Genomic DNA, 14,355 nt, shown 5'->3' with positions numbered 1-14,355 from the left:
TGAGATGTCACTTTTTAAATAAAACCTTGTTATCTTGAGAATAGGACTGAAAAGAAGTTCTGGGATTTACATATAAATGAACTGAAACCTGCAACCCATTCAAAAAGATGAAAGACATAATAATGATCTAGGTTTGTTCAATATATCATTTCAGTTGCATAACACTGTGGCCTTTTGCTATAAATTTTATTCTTATGATCCTGCTTCACAGCTACCTGATGAAGGAGCAGTGCTCCAAAAGCTAGTGCTTCCAAAAAACCTGCTGACCTACAACCTGGTGTTGTGGGATTTTTAACTTTGTCCACCCCAGCCCAACACTGGCACCTGCAGTACCTACTTTTGCCTCCGCCATATCATAACTTCCCTGAGGTGGTCATTCATCTTTGAATTTTTCTACCCTAGCAAGCAGAGGTGGCCTGGGTTAATGAATATATTCGAGGCTGAGGTAAGCAAACTTTTCATCTTCAATGAATTAAAAAGCGGGTGGAGGGGAGAAATATGTGAAGTTGGGGCATGATCAAATACCCCATAATCTTACTGTATAGTGGGATAAACCGAAGGATCCAAACGATCCACTCATATTCTTGCGGATTTTGTTCAAGGCAATTGAAATGAGCAACAAATGCTGCCACATACAAAAAAAACCCCAGAAATGGCTGGAGAAATTCAGCAGGTCTGGCAGCATCTGTGCAGAGAAAGCAGGATTAACGTTTCGGGGGGTCTGCACTGGATTCACGTTTCCAGCATCCTCAGTTATTTTGTTAAATGGTGGCACACACCGTTTATAGAATTTTTTTTTCATTTGGAGAGACAAATAAAACCATGTTTTTATTTGGGAAAAAAAAGGCATGTTTATTCTCCCTGTTTTTGAACCCTTGTTGACAAGAATTAAAAATCTGACGAGTTGGGGTAAAGTGTTCCCTAATGTGGCGAGGTCAGGTGACGGAATCTCCAGGGAGGCAACTTCAGTTTCACTTGAAACGTGAGTCCCAGTGGATTCCAGTGGGAAAAGCTCGTTGTTGTTCAGGGAGGGGAGGGAAAATTCTTTTTGCATATTGGTCACTCACCAAGTCCTACCTGGTCTAGAGAGGTACTGTAACTGACCTAAAAGTTTTAAATGCTCCCCTCCTTCACTAACCCAACCTGATCGAGGGTTGAAGGCTCCTCTTCGAGTTTTACTGACACATTCCCAGTGCATGAGTAGTGGAGAATCCACCCTCGCCAATCCCAAGATCTGTTTTTCAATTGTTCTCTTCCTGCTTCCTCCTTGCGCTCGATCAGTGGATCCGCCTGCTCCCCACGACATTTTCCAGGCGTTCACCGTCACAGTGGGAGAAGCGAATCGTCTTTCTCAAACTAAACTCTTCTCTGAGGTGAGTTGACTTCTTTCCATTTCTTTGGCCAGGATTGTTTTTATTCTGAATCTGTCTCGTTCCGGCTGAGAGTTTAGTTTCCTTCTCTTGGTGAATTCCTCTCTGGTTTCTCCGTCCCTTCCTGAGCGTCAAACTGAAATCTGTGCTCTTTAAACCTAGAATAACATTATTTAAACTGACCAACCAATCTATGGTACGAAGTTACTTTTGATCCTCGGATGAAAATTAGCAACCAAAGAGAATCTGGCTGCAAAGGATTGAACTCATATAAACCAGTAAATGAAATGGTTAATTGGGAAACATTATACGTACTTTGTGGAAGACTTGACATCATATTATGACCCACGCCATGTATATCTGTAAATGTTTCACTCCGGGCTCACCAACAGTCTGACCCCTCTTTAAAGTTCATCGATTTCGGTCGTTTATCTCTTTTTATTCCAGTTTGCAAATATCTGACTAATCGAAATGAAGCGGTGAAGCTGGTTTCCACCCTAAGCCCCATCGGATGTCTAACACTTTAAGAGTATCAACAGCTTTTATTTATTTATTAGGCGGGGGCGCAGTCACAGGAACAGGGAGCTTGTCTGGTTCCATGCAGTTACACTTTCCCAGTATGTGCTCAATGAAGTGAATTGAAACAGACCACCTTTGTCATTTCACAGAAGGTTACCCACTTCGTTTGGGGACACAGCCCGGACATTTCCTGGTTTAGGTAGTGCATTTGTAGGGAGGTTATAAATAGTCCAGTGCTGCTAATAGGAAAATGGAGGAAATAAGAGTCCTGAACATTACACCCAAAACGTCCACTTCACCGCCTGATGCTGCCTGGCTTGCTGTGTTCTTCCAGCCTCCTGCCTGTTTTGGATTCCAGCATCTGCAGTTTTTTTTTTATCTCTAACAGGAAAATAGGAGCAGGTCTAGACTATGAAATCCTGACAGCTGATTCCTCAACAAATGAGATTCTTGCTTTCTGTATCATAACTGCAATCCACTGCCTGCCTCTGTTTCCTATTATCATTATTGTCCAATCGACCCGTTCAGAGGTGTTACTACACCCTGGTCGAGAGGTAGTGACCTATCACCGCACCACAAGAATCCTGCCATTCCTTGTACACACTTGTCCAGCACAAATCTATTTCAGATTTTATAGCCAATTAAACTAGTATCTACTGCATTAGATTAGATTATTTACAGTGTGGAAACAGGCCCTTCGGCCCAACAAGTCCACACCCACCCGCCGAAGTGCATCCCACCCAGACCCGTTCCCCTAACACTACGGGCAATTAGTGAGTGTTTCATACTTCCACTATTCTCTGTGTGATGAAGAGTTTCCTAACTTCTCTTTTAAAAGGTCCATCTCTGACTGTAATATTATCTCACCCTGTTCTCAACCTCTACCCCACCAGAAAATGCTTCCCTCTATCTAGGCCATTAATTCTTTTATTTAAAAATAACTTAAAAAAATCTATATCAAGGCATCCCTCAATCTTTTACATTGCAGGGGATATGAACCTAATTTGTAATTTCTACTTAACATAATACTGCATTTGTGTTACACTCTAACTGCTTAGATTTGATGTCCTGACGAATAATCTGGTAACCATTCTTTGTAGTTAATTTTAGTTTAGGGTTGATCGGTAGTTACACATTTTTTAGAATCATACAGCACACGAGACAATTTTGTTCTTTGTAATCCTGCTGGCTCTTTGAAAGAGCTATCCAGTTAGTTCCAGACTCAAGCTCTTTTCCCAAAGTTCTGCGACTTTTCATTTTCCAAGTATGTCACCTCCCTCCTTTATTGTTTGTTGTTATTTGAATCCATTACACAATGCACTTTGAGGCTGTGAGGCCTTGATTTAAAAAAAATCACTCCACAAAGAATCACCAGCCCTGAGCTTTAATTATTTTTGACCCAGAGAGTGGAGAGATGGATCTCTATTTTCACAGTTTCACAAAAGGACACCCAAAGCTACAGTTTTGTTCCAAAGTTTTTCATAGTCAGTAAATTACATCTGAAGTGTACTCGCTACTGTTACACAGGCACATAGATCCAGAGCCAAATTATACATGCCAGGGTCCTGTAAACTATAAATGTGGTTCAGGCAATATTGATTGAGGGTTGAATGCATTCACCAGAAGCTAAAAGGAGTTTCAGATTAATGTGTCATTGGAAAAGCAGTGTCAACACTGCAGAGCATCCAGAATACTGCACTGAACAGTCATGCTTTGAGCTAGTGGGGGGATTTGAACATATAACCTTTTGCCTCAGATGCCAATGAGTAATATAGCTAATCCAAATTGACAGAATGGTAGCAGGGGAGACCGTAGCACCAGACTAGTAATCCAGTGGCCTGGGCTAATGGCCTGAGAACATGGGTTCAGATGACAGCTGATGAAATTTGAATTTGATTAATAAATCTAGAGTTATGAGCAAGGTTCTAATGACCGTGAAACTATGATACATTGTCTGAAAAATCCACCTGGTTCACTGTGATTTTTTAGGAGAGGAAATCTGCTGTTCTTGCATTGTCTGTCTCATGTGACTCCAGGTTTAACTTAACTTTCCTCTGAAATGGCCCAGTCAGCCATCCAATTGTACCAAACAGCTACAGATACCAGAAGGACTGCGGCAGTTCAAGAGGTAGCTCACCACCACCTTCACAAGTCGAGTTAGGAATGGACAACATCCCTTGTTTTTTTTTAAGTCACTATAAAATAAATAGGATTAAACAGCTTGTTCAACCAGTTTGGCCTCATGAGATGGGGCAGAAATTAATGCCGCCCAATCCAATATTTTTGTAATTCACTAAATTCCGGTGACGTTCCTAAAGCTTAGGAAGTGATGAACTGGATATTGATGAAGAGCCAAGCTATAGACCATAAAATTTCAAAATATTAGGCATAGGTTTTGATAGTGACTTTTCATCTATTGAATGACTCATCTAGAGATGACTTAATGTAGTTTCTGGATTGGGTTTGGGTGGAGGGAGGGGGGTGGGCGGTGAGTGGGGGCATGTCCCTTTTGACCTCAGTAGAATCATAGACATGTACAGCACGGAAACAGACCTTTCAGACCAACCTGAGCATGCTGACCAGATATTCTAAATTAATCGAGTCCCATTTGCCAGCATTTGGCCCATATCCATCCAAACCCTTCCTATTCATTTACCCATTCAGATGCCTTTTAAATGTTATAATTGTACCAGCCTCCACCACTTCCTCTGGCAGCTCATTGTATACATGTACCACCCTCTGTGTGAAAAAAGTTGCCCCTTAGATCCCTTTTAAATCTTTTCCCTGTCATCTTAAACCTATGTCTTATAGTTGTGAAATCTCCCACCCCAGGGAAAAGATCTTATCTACTTACCCTATCCATGCCCGTCATGATTTTTTTGACGTGCGAGGGAAAATAGCCCCAGCTTATTCAGTCTCTCCCTATAGCTCAAACCCTCCAACCCTGGCAACATCCTTGTAAATCTTTTCTGAGCCCTTTCAAGTTTAACAACGTTCTCCATATATTAGGGAGACCAGAATTACACACAGTATTCTAAAAGTGGCCAAACCAATATCCTTTACAGCTGCAACATTGACCTCCCAACTCCGATACTCAATGCACTGACCAATAATGGCAAGCACACCAGATGTCATCCTCACTATCCTATCTACCTGTGGCTCCACCTTTTAAGGAACTATGAACCTCCTGACTAATAATTTGTTGGGGGGGGGGTGCGATGTGGGGAGCTAGAATGCAAATGCCACATAAGCATTAACCTCATTAATTGTTATATTTACAACATCTCTCACTCTCCATGACAATGTTCCACAGGCAGCAAAAGAATCATATTTGACATACACCTGACAGTTCAATATTCCCTCAGTACTCCATTGAAAAGCCAGCTGATTTATTTTGCTCAAACTGTGGAACAGAACTTGGAAAAGGTAAAGGATACAATGAATGTGCATCTTTCTCCATCTCTGGCAATTTTCTCTAGAGTCACCAGATGGTGTTACAATTGAGATATAACAACTAAGTAACAAAATATTTGATCTTGTGGTGGTGAGGTGTTAAATTACCATGTCGGGTTTTCCACAAGCAAATATCAACTGACTGTCTAGGCTGCACACATGTTGCCTACAAATGTACATTAATGACGTTTGACCTCTGACCTAGAGTCAGCTTAATGAACTAACCAGTTAGACATATGCTGGATTAATCAATATGATCAATTTACTTAAGTCGAATGAGACATGATAGTCTACATATTTTTCCAATATCTTTTTGTTGTAATTACTATATCATGTTAACTGTAATCTGTCCATTCACACTGTACTTCAGTCAGTGGGCTATAATAGATATCATTGGACAGTCCTTACCAAGGTTGCATAGAGGAATGCCAGAAAGGGAAGATGTGGAGGTGCTGGTGTTGGACTGGGGTGGACAAAGTTAAAAATCTCACAACACCAGGTTATAGTCCAACAGATTTCAGAGCGCTGTTCCTTCATCAGGTAGCTGTGAAGCAGGATCATAGAACACAGAATTTATAGCAAAAGACCACAGTGTCATGCAATTAAACAAACCTAGATTGATGTTAAGTCTTTCATCTTTTAGAATGAGTTGCAGGTTTCAGTTCATTAATATGCAAATCGCAGAACTTCTTTAAGTCTCACTCTAGAGATAACTTAAGGTTTTATTTTAAAAAAGGTGACATCTCAGCTCAGACAATGCATTAAAGGTGTGAGGTCAGAGTCTGTCTGTATCTCAATCTTGAGTCAGACTGGTTCTATTTCCAAAGTAGGAATTTGTAAAATGTTACATAGATTGACTGCTTGCATTGACCGCCTGCAAGTTGTGTGCTTTTTAGCAAAAATAGAATGTATCTGAAAATACAATTGTGCAAGTTCAAATTCACCCCATAGACTTATGAGTGTGTGTGTGTTTACGTGTGTGCATGCTTGGTTGAGTGTGATGGAGTATTAGCCTGTGAGAGGGTGTGTGCATGGGTGTGTGTGTCTGACTGAGAGTGCATGTATAGTGTAGTGGGGTCACCTGTAATGTGACATGAACCCAAGGTCCCAGTTGAGGCCATCCTCATGGGTACCGAACTTGGCTATCAGCCTCTGCTTAGCCACTCTGCTTTATTTCATAACCCAAGGTCAGCCTCAGAGGATGGTCACCTGAAGATCCAAGGCCAAATGCCCTGACTGCTGAAGTGTTCCCCGACTGGGAGGGAACATCCCTGACTGGTGATTGTTCCAGGGTGACCGTTTATCCAGGGAAAGTTAAGAGATGAGCCATATAGAAGTTATGGGTTAAATGTGTGAACCATAGTTAATGCAATTATTTGGGTCAGTGTGTAAACAAGGACAAGATTGACACAGTATGAAATGGGAGTATGAGACAGGTTAAACAGACTCAGGTCAAATGAATCCTCAGCAGAAGAGAATATTTATCCCACAGAAACAAAAGTAGAGATTTGGGACACACTGATCATTATTTTGGACTCAGATCACATTGAGGGAGGTGCCAGTGGATCAGAAACAAACCAATGTGACATCTACATGTGGACCCTGAAGAATCCCCTTCACCCCAACCCCTGTAACCCCCATTCCAGAAGGCAGTTTGTAGACAATACAAAATTAGGACAGTCCACTTGGATAAGGAAATTCAGCACTTAAAAAGTGGAGTTGGAAATTTTAAAAAAGTCACCATTGTCGTACTGAATGTGACATTGCTGTGAATGTGAGGTTGCTCTGTCATTGGAGAGACAAATGGGACTGAGGGTCACCATGTCTGAGGTAACAGGAGAGATTGAGAAGGAGTGTCCTTCATGGCAACCTCAGCCAATGTGGGCATTGAACCCACACTGTTGGTATTACTCTACCTCACAAACCAGCCATCCAGGCAATGGAGCTAACTGATCCCTGAGTTGGAGATTGTGTATCTCATTGATTGTGAAAATGGAGATGAGGAAGTCAAGTGCTAGAAGTAAATTTTAAAAGTTTAGTTGAATGAGCTACTTCAAGGCTGGAGTATCAAATAATTTTATTTGGCTTTGATCAGAGAGGCAACTGTGATCTAATGATTACTGAATGTTGTGATGTTCAGTGAGTTGATCCCTTCTAGAGTTTGGAATTAGCTACAAAAGGAGTTGTTTGTGTAGTCGTTAGGGTACTGTAGCCCTAGAGCATTAAGTTGTAATTTGTTCACTGGGAGATGTTTGTATCTCAGGAGACAACAATGACAAATTGTAAAATGTGTCACTCCCTTTTAGGAGTCTACCTTCTCTTTGTTATTGAACAAAGCCATTTTGATTCACAGTTCAATTATGAAGATGTGACTTAGCTGCTTTGAGTCACTGGTGGCCCTAGGAAAGAGCTGTTGGGTTATCAACTCTAATTCAATTAATTCCTGGAGATTACATCACATAATCTGCTCCAACATTGCTGCATTTAGTTTGTAAATAGATCTACCATGCTGAATATTGCTGTCCCATGCCTATTTAATACTCAGTTCTCCTGATTTACTTTTTTGTTGTTTTCTCCCTCTGTTATGAATTGATGAGTCATAGTCATACATCACAGAAAGAGGCCCCTTGGTCAATTGTCTCTGTGCCAGTCATCAAGCACCTATCTATTTGAGTCCTGTTTTCCAGCACTTAGCCCCTAGCCTTGTCTTCTATTTGATGATGGCTCTGTGATCACTGAGAGATGACAGCACTAAGTGTTATAAATGGAGAAAAGAACAAAAGAGAAGTACAGTAGGAACAGGCTTTTTGCGCCCCACCCCCCAAAAGAAAAAGCCTGTGCCGATCATCATGTCCTAACTAAACTAAAAAACAAACTTTCTGCCCTTATTCAGTCCGTACCCCTCTATTCCCTCCCTATCCATGTTACCATCCAGATGTCTCTCAATTGTCACCAATGTGCCTGCTTCCAACACCTCTTGTGGCAGTGTGTTCCAGATTCCTAATACTCTCTGCGTGAAAACTTCCCTTGTACGACTCCCTTAAACTCCACCCCACCCCGGTCACCTTGAACCTGTGCCATCTTGTAATTGAAACTTTGACCCTGGAAAAATAGCCTCTGACTTTCCACCCTATCTATGCCTCTCATAATTGTATCGACCTCTATCAGGTCTCCATCAAGCTGCCATCTTGCTAGTGAAAACAATCCTAGTCTTTTTAACCTTTCCACATAGCCAATGCACTCGAGACCAGGCCACATCCTGGTGAACTTTCTCTGCAATCTCTCCAAAGCTTCCATGTCCTTCTGTTAATGTGGCGACCAAACCTGTGCACAGTACTCCAAATGTAGCTTAACCAGGGTTTTATATAGCTGCAATGTAGTTTGCCAACTCCTGTACTCCATGCCCTAGCTAATGAAGGCAAGCATGCATCATGCTTTCTTAATCACTTTGGCCACCTGCGTTATCTGTGACACAATCAAGAAGGGATCAAGCTTCCAATTCAAGATGTACAGAGAGAACAACAGAATAAAAGCATATCAACAAGTACTACGTCCTCATCCTCCCCAGCGATCATAGCCTCATTGCTAATGTCCTGAGTCCACGATGAGCAAACTAGGGAGGGACTATAATATCTGACTGAGATTGGGAAGAATCAAAGGTTGTGAAGAATATAGGAACATAAGAATTAGGAGCAGGAATAGACAACTCCTGCTCAACCTGCATCAGAAACAGGAAGCTTTATTAAAATACACATCAGATTAGGTAGTGGCATGTATCTCTTGCATTGTTCAGATATGCAAAGTATCATTTCATTGTTCAGATACTTCACTGGGAAAAAAATAGATTCATATTCAAATTGAATAATTTATTTTTGGAAGAGAAAGTGATTAGGAGTTAAATGACCCGAATTGCTCCATCAGAAACAGGAGCTTTAAGAGCAGCAGGAGGCCAGTCAGCCCCTCTAACCTATTCTGCCGTTCAGTTAAGTCACCACTAATCTTTCCCTCAATTCATTTATCTGCCTTTGCTCTGAAAGTTGAAAATAGTAGATGCCCCAGGGGAGTGTAGAAAGTGCAGGGAATTTATTTTTTAAAAATATTAGGAGAGTGAAGAGGAGATATGAAAAAGATTCGATGCATAACATGATTTGGAGATGCTGGTGTTGGACTGGGGTGTACAAAGTTAAAAATCACACAACACCAGGTTATAGTCCAACAGGTTTAATTGGAAGCACACTAGCTTTCAGAGCGATAAAGGAGCGGTGCTCCAAAAGCTAGAACTTCCAATTAAACCTGTTGGACTATAACCTGGTGTTGTGATTTTTAGCGATGCATAACATTAAGAGAAATCCAAAAGTATATTTTACAAAGTATATTAGAGGAAGGGGAATAACCAGAGAAAGAGTAGGGCTCATTAGGGCCCCACAGCCTAAAAAGGTGTTAGAGATGGGGACACTTGAAATTTAAGTAATACAGAGGAACCTCGATTGTCTGAAGGACACGAGTGGGGAGTATTTCATTCAGTTAATCAAATTCCAGATGATCGAATGCCTGATAACATAGTTTAACCAAGCATCGGGTCCTTGTGATCTTGCCGGATAATCCAATATTCGGATAATCGAGGTTTCTCTGTATTTAGATAAACACTTGAAGCACCATAAAACTATAGGCCAAGTGCTGGAAAACAGGACCAGTGTGGACACAATGGACTGATTGGCCTCTCTGTGTTGTAGCAATTCTGACTAACGTTTCCCTCAAAAAAAGGAAATAGTTTCTTTGTATCTATGTTATAAATTGCTCCTAACATTTTAAACAGCTCAGTCTGATCACCCCTCAATTGTTTATACCCTACTCCCCAGCAAGAGAGATTGCACACATCTCATTTGAGTGCATTGAGCATCCTTACTTCCCTATTGTTGGCCATGCCTTCAGCTGCCCAGGCAATAAGCTCTGGAATTTTCACCCTAAATCTCTCCACCATCTATTATTTCTTTTCACAGCTCCTGAAAACTCAGCTCTTCAACTAAACTCTTAGTCATCTCCCCTTGTTTCTCCTCTTGTTCTTCTGTCATATTTTGTTTTATGATGTTCCTGTGAAGTGCCTCACAATGTTCCATTATGTTAAAGGTGCCACATCAGTGCAAGTCATTGTTATTATTGGAATACAGACAAAGTCTCATGTTCTAATACACCCCTCAATGCTATGGTATTTAGTTCTTTCTCATGAATTTTGTCCCGTCTTGTTAAAGAGACTGCTTCCTGTGGGGAGATGACTCCATGGCCAAACCTCCTGCGTCAGACTTCAGGGTGAATCTTTCTAACATCTGGGCATTAAGGACCATTTGCACAATCACAGAGAGGAAGCGAATGCAAAGGTTCACGTGCCTGTGGAGAACCAATATGCTTATCCTTCCGTTGAATGGAGATGAGGTTGAGCTTTCTCTCTCAACTTGATACTGCACCCAGGGAGCCAATGGCAGAGCGGTAATATCACTGAGCTAGCAATTCAGAATGACACTGCCAATATTCTGGTGACATGGATTTGAATCTTACCAGAAGAGATGGTGAAATTTGAACTCAATTAAAGGCTAGCCTAATGGCAACCATTCACAAATGCAATGATGGAATTTATTTTGAGAGGATTTGAATATGAAAGCAAGGATGAATTTCTGAGGCTCTAGAAGCTCTGGTCAGATTACAATTGGAGTACTGTGCACAGTTCTGGGCCTGATATCTCAGAAAGGATATAGTGGCCTTCGAGCATGTTCAGAGGAGGTTCATGAGAATGGTCCCAGGAATGAACAGCTTAACGTATGAGGAACATTTAAGGACTGCGAATTTATACTCAATGACGTTTAGAAGGATGGGGGAGGATCTAATTGAAACATTCGGAATACTGAATGGCCTGGACAGAGTAGATGTTGGGAAAATGTTTCCAAAGGTAGGAGAGACTAGGATCTGAGGGCACAGCCTTAGAGTAAAGAGAAGACCTTTCAAAATGGAGATAAGAAGAAACTTCTTCAGTCAGAGAGTGGTGAACCTATGGAATTCATTGCCACAGAAGACTGTAAAGGCCTGGTCATTGAGTATACCTAATACTAAGTATCAGAGGGATCAAGGGTTATGGGGAGAAAGCAGGAAAATGGGGTTGAGAAACTTAACAAACATGATTGAATGGCAAAGCAGACTTGATGGGCTGAATGGCCTAATTTCTGCTCCTATGTCTCATGGTCTTATGGACTCATATAAAATTTGGTTCACCAGTATTCTTTGAGGAAGGGAATCTGCCTTTCATAGATGATCTGCATGTGACTACTGACCCACTGCAATGTGGTTGACCCTAACTGCCCTCTGAAATGACCAAGCAAGCTACTCAGTTCTATCAAAACTGCTACAAAGTCCAGGGATGGGAAACAAACCAGATGGACTACCTAGTATCAACCTGGGCACCGGAAAAGATAAGGACAACCACAGGCTTGATGACACTGATCTTCCTTACAAACAACTGGTGTATTGTGACAAATGTAGGAGAACTGACCCACAAGCTAATCAAACAATAACCTTGCATGGAGTTTGGGACATTGTCTGTCCGTGAAGTATGATTTGACGAGTGTGACTGTCCCATCCCCATCCCCATCCCCATCCCCATCCCAATCCCATTCCTGGATATGTCCTTCCCCCTGGCAAGACAGTTCTATCAGAGGTAGTGGCACAGTGGTACAAAATCTGGAAGAAATTGCTCTGAGAATCCTCAATATTTACTCCAGACCTCATGAAATGATATGGTATCAAGGTCAAATACAGGCAAGGTAACATCCTACTGATTATCACATACTGCCCCTGGCCTGATGAATCAGTACTCCTTGATACTGAATGCCTGTGAATGCCACCTGGAGAAAGCACTGAGAGTGGTCAGGGCACAAGTTGTACTCAGGGTGGAGGATTTAAATGTCCATTACCAAGAGTGGCTCAGCAGAATCCCTACTGACTGGACTGGTTGAGTCCTAATGGTCATGGCTGTTATACTGGACATACAACAAGTGGCAAGGGAACCAACAAGAGGGGAAAGACTTCTTGACTTTATCCTGACCAATCTGCCTGCTGCTGATGACAGTAGGAGTGACCACTGCACAGTCCTTGTGCTGATGAAATCTGTTCACATTCAGGTTTCCCTCATTGTGTTGTGAGGCTACATCACCATGATAAATGGGCCAAACCTCATAATACTAACTTGACCAAGCATCCATGAGGTGCTGTGGGCCATCTGCAGCCACAATCTGTGACCTCAAGTGCTGGCATTTTCCCCACTGCACCATTTACCATCCATCCAGCCAGCAGCAAGCAACGATCCCACAACCAACGGATCAAATCAGAGCCCTACAGTCCTGCCACATCCAGTCATGAAAGGTGACAGACAACTGAACAACTCCTGGACGATGAGGTTCCACAAATATCCGCATCCTCAGTGACTGGGGAGTCCAGCATATCAGGGCAAAGGACAAAGCTGGAGCATTGACAGCAATCTTCAGCCAGAAGTGTTGAGTGGACAATCCATCTTGGCTTCCTCCAAAGGTCTCCTGCAGGAATCCTCAGCAAGGGGCGAGTAATGCACCTCCTGAGTCCCCAAAGCCTGTCCCCCACCTACAATGTACAAGTCATGAGTGTGATGGAATACTTTGCAATTTCATGGATGAGTGCAGCTCCAACAACATTCAACAAGTTTGACATCATCCAGGACAAAGCAGTCAATTTGACTAGCCACACATCCACCATCTTTAACATTCACTCCCTTCACCACTGACATACGGTAGTAGCACTACGTACTATCTACAAGATGCACTGAAATAACTCCGTAAGGCTCCTCCAGCTGCAGAGTTTCCAAATTTGTGAATCCATCACCTCAAAGGAAAAGGGCAGCAGATACATGGGAATACCAGTACCTGCAAGTTCCCATCCAAGGCACTCACCATCCTGGCTTGGAAATATATAGTCGTTCTTTGCTGTCACTGGGTGAAATCCTGGAAATCCCTTCTCAACAGTATTGTGGGTGTTCCTACATCCTACGGACTACTGCAGTGTATGAAGACAGCCCAGCACCTTCTCAAGGGCAGTTTGAAATTGGCAATAATAGCTGGCCTACTCGGTGATGTCTCCATCCTGTGAACAACTTTTAGAAAAAAATTTGAATTCAAAAGTAATCACTGTTACTTGAAATACTTAACATATATTTTTCATTTATTATTGTTTCATGCTATCATCTCCAAATACTGTACCAAAAGGGTCTTGGAATCCAGAGATGTAACCCCCGAACAGGTCTCTGAAACATTTGCCACACTTTCTCTTCAGGCCTCCTGACCTGCTTAATGCATCAAGCATTTTAATGCTTTTATTCGCGGTGTAAGAAGGATGTGTTTTGTTGGGTCAAGCTATTGATGTCACACTGGGCTGGGTATTGCTTCTCTGAACTGCTTTGTGCAGTAATAAATAGTTGATGTTAAACAAAACATTTTATACATGTGTAACTAACAACTCTGTCCATTTCAGTGTCAAGGTTGAAACTGACAATGTCTCTGTATCCATCACTGGAGGATCTGAAGGTCTCCAAAGTACTTGAGGTCAGTTCTAATGATTTTTAATGTAGTTTCTACATTGCTTATGGGATTGATGATGATTGGTCAGTTGCTTAAATTTTGGTGAATTCAAGCCAGTCCAGTAGGATAGAAGTATTTTCTTAACTGGTTACATAAAGGAATACAAAACTAGTGGCTAAAACCAGGCATAGTGATGATCTTTGGTTCATTAAAATATGATTCTGGATTGGTCATAAATTGGAATTATGTTAAAAATCACACAACACCAGGTTATAGTCCAACAGGTTTATTTGGAAGCACTAGTTTTTGGAGCACTGCTCCTTCAGGTGGTTGTGGAGTATAAGATCGTAAGACACAAAATTTATAGCAAAGGTTTACACTGTGATGTAACTGAAATTATGTATTGAAAAAGACCTGGATTG

The 14,355-nt window shown here is 41.7% G+C and overlaps 1 protein-coding gene across 1 annotated transcript in view; it reads left to right on the top strand.

Moving 5' to 3' along the window:
• The first annotated feature begins 1,040 nt into the window (after nt 1-1,040).
• Nucleotides 1,041-14,355, top strand: part of LOC140462833 (syntenin-1-like) — a 42,398-nt gene continuing 29,083 nt past the window's right edge. Inside the window, exons 1-2 of the mRNA XM_072556181.1 lie at nt 1,041-1,373; nt 13,887-13,957. Coding sequence (XP_072412282.1) covers nt 13,907-13,957 — 51 coding nt within the window. The 5' untranslated portion in view covers nt 1,041-1,373; nt 13,887-13,906. The remainder of the gene's footprint in view (nt 1,374-13,886; nt 13,958-14,355) is intronic.

The sequence above is a fragment of the Chiloscyllium punctatum genome, chromosome 37 (assembly GCF_047496795.1).
Source record: "Chiloscyllium punctatum isolate Juve2018m chromosome 37, sChiPun1.3, whole genome shotgun sequence".
In the NCBI taxonomy this organism is placed as follows: Eukaryota; Metazoa; Chordata; class Chondrichthyes; order Orectolobiformes; family Hemiscylliidae; genus Chiloscyllium; species Chiloscyllium punctatum.
Note: the sequence above shows the minus strand (reverse complement) of the source record. Positions and strands in the feature narration are given on the sequence as shown.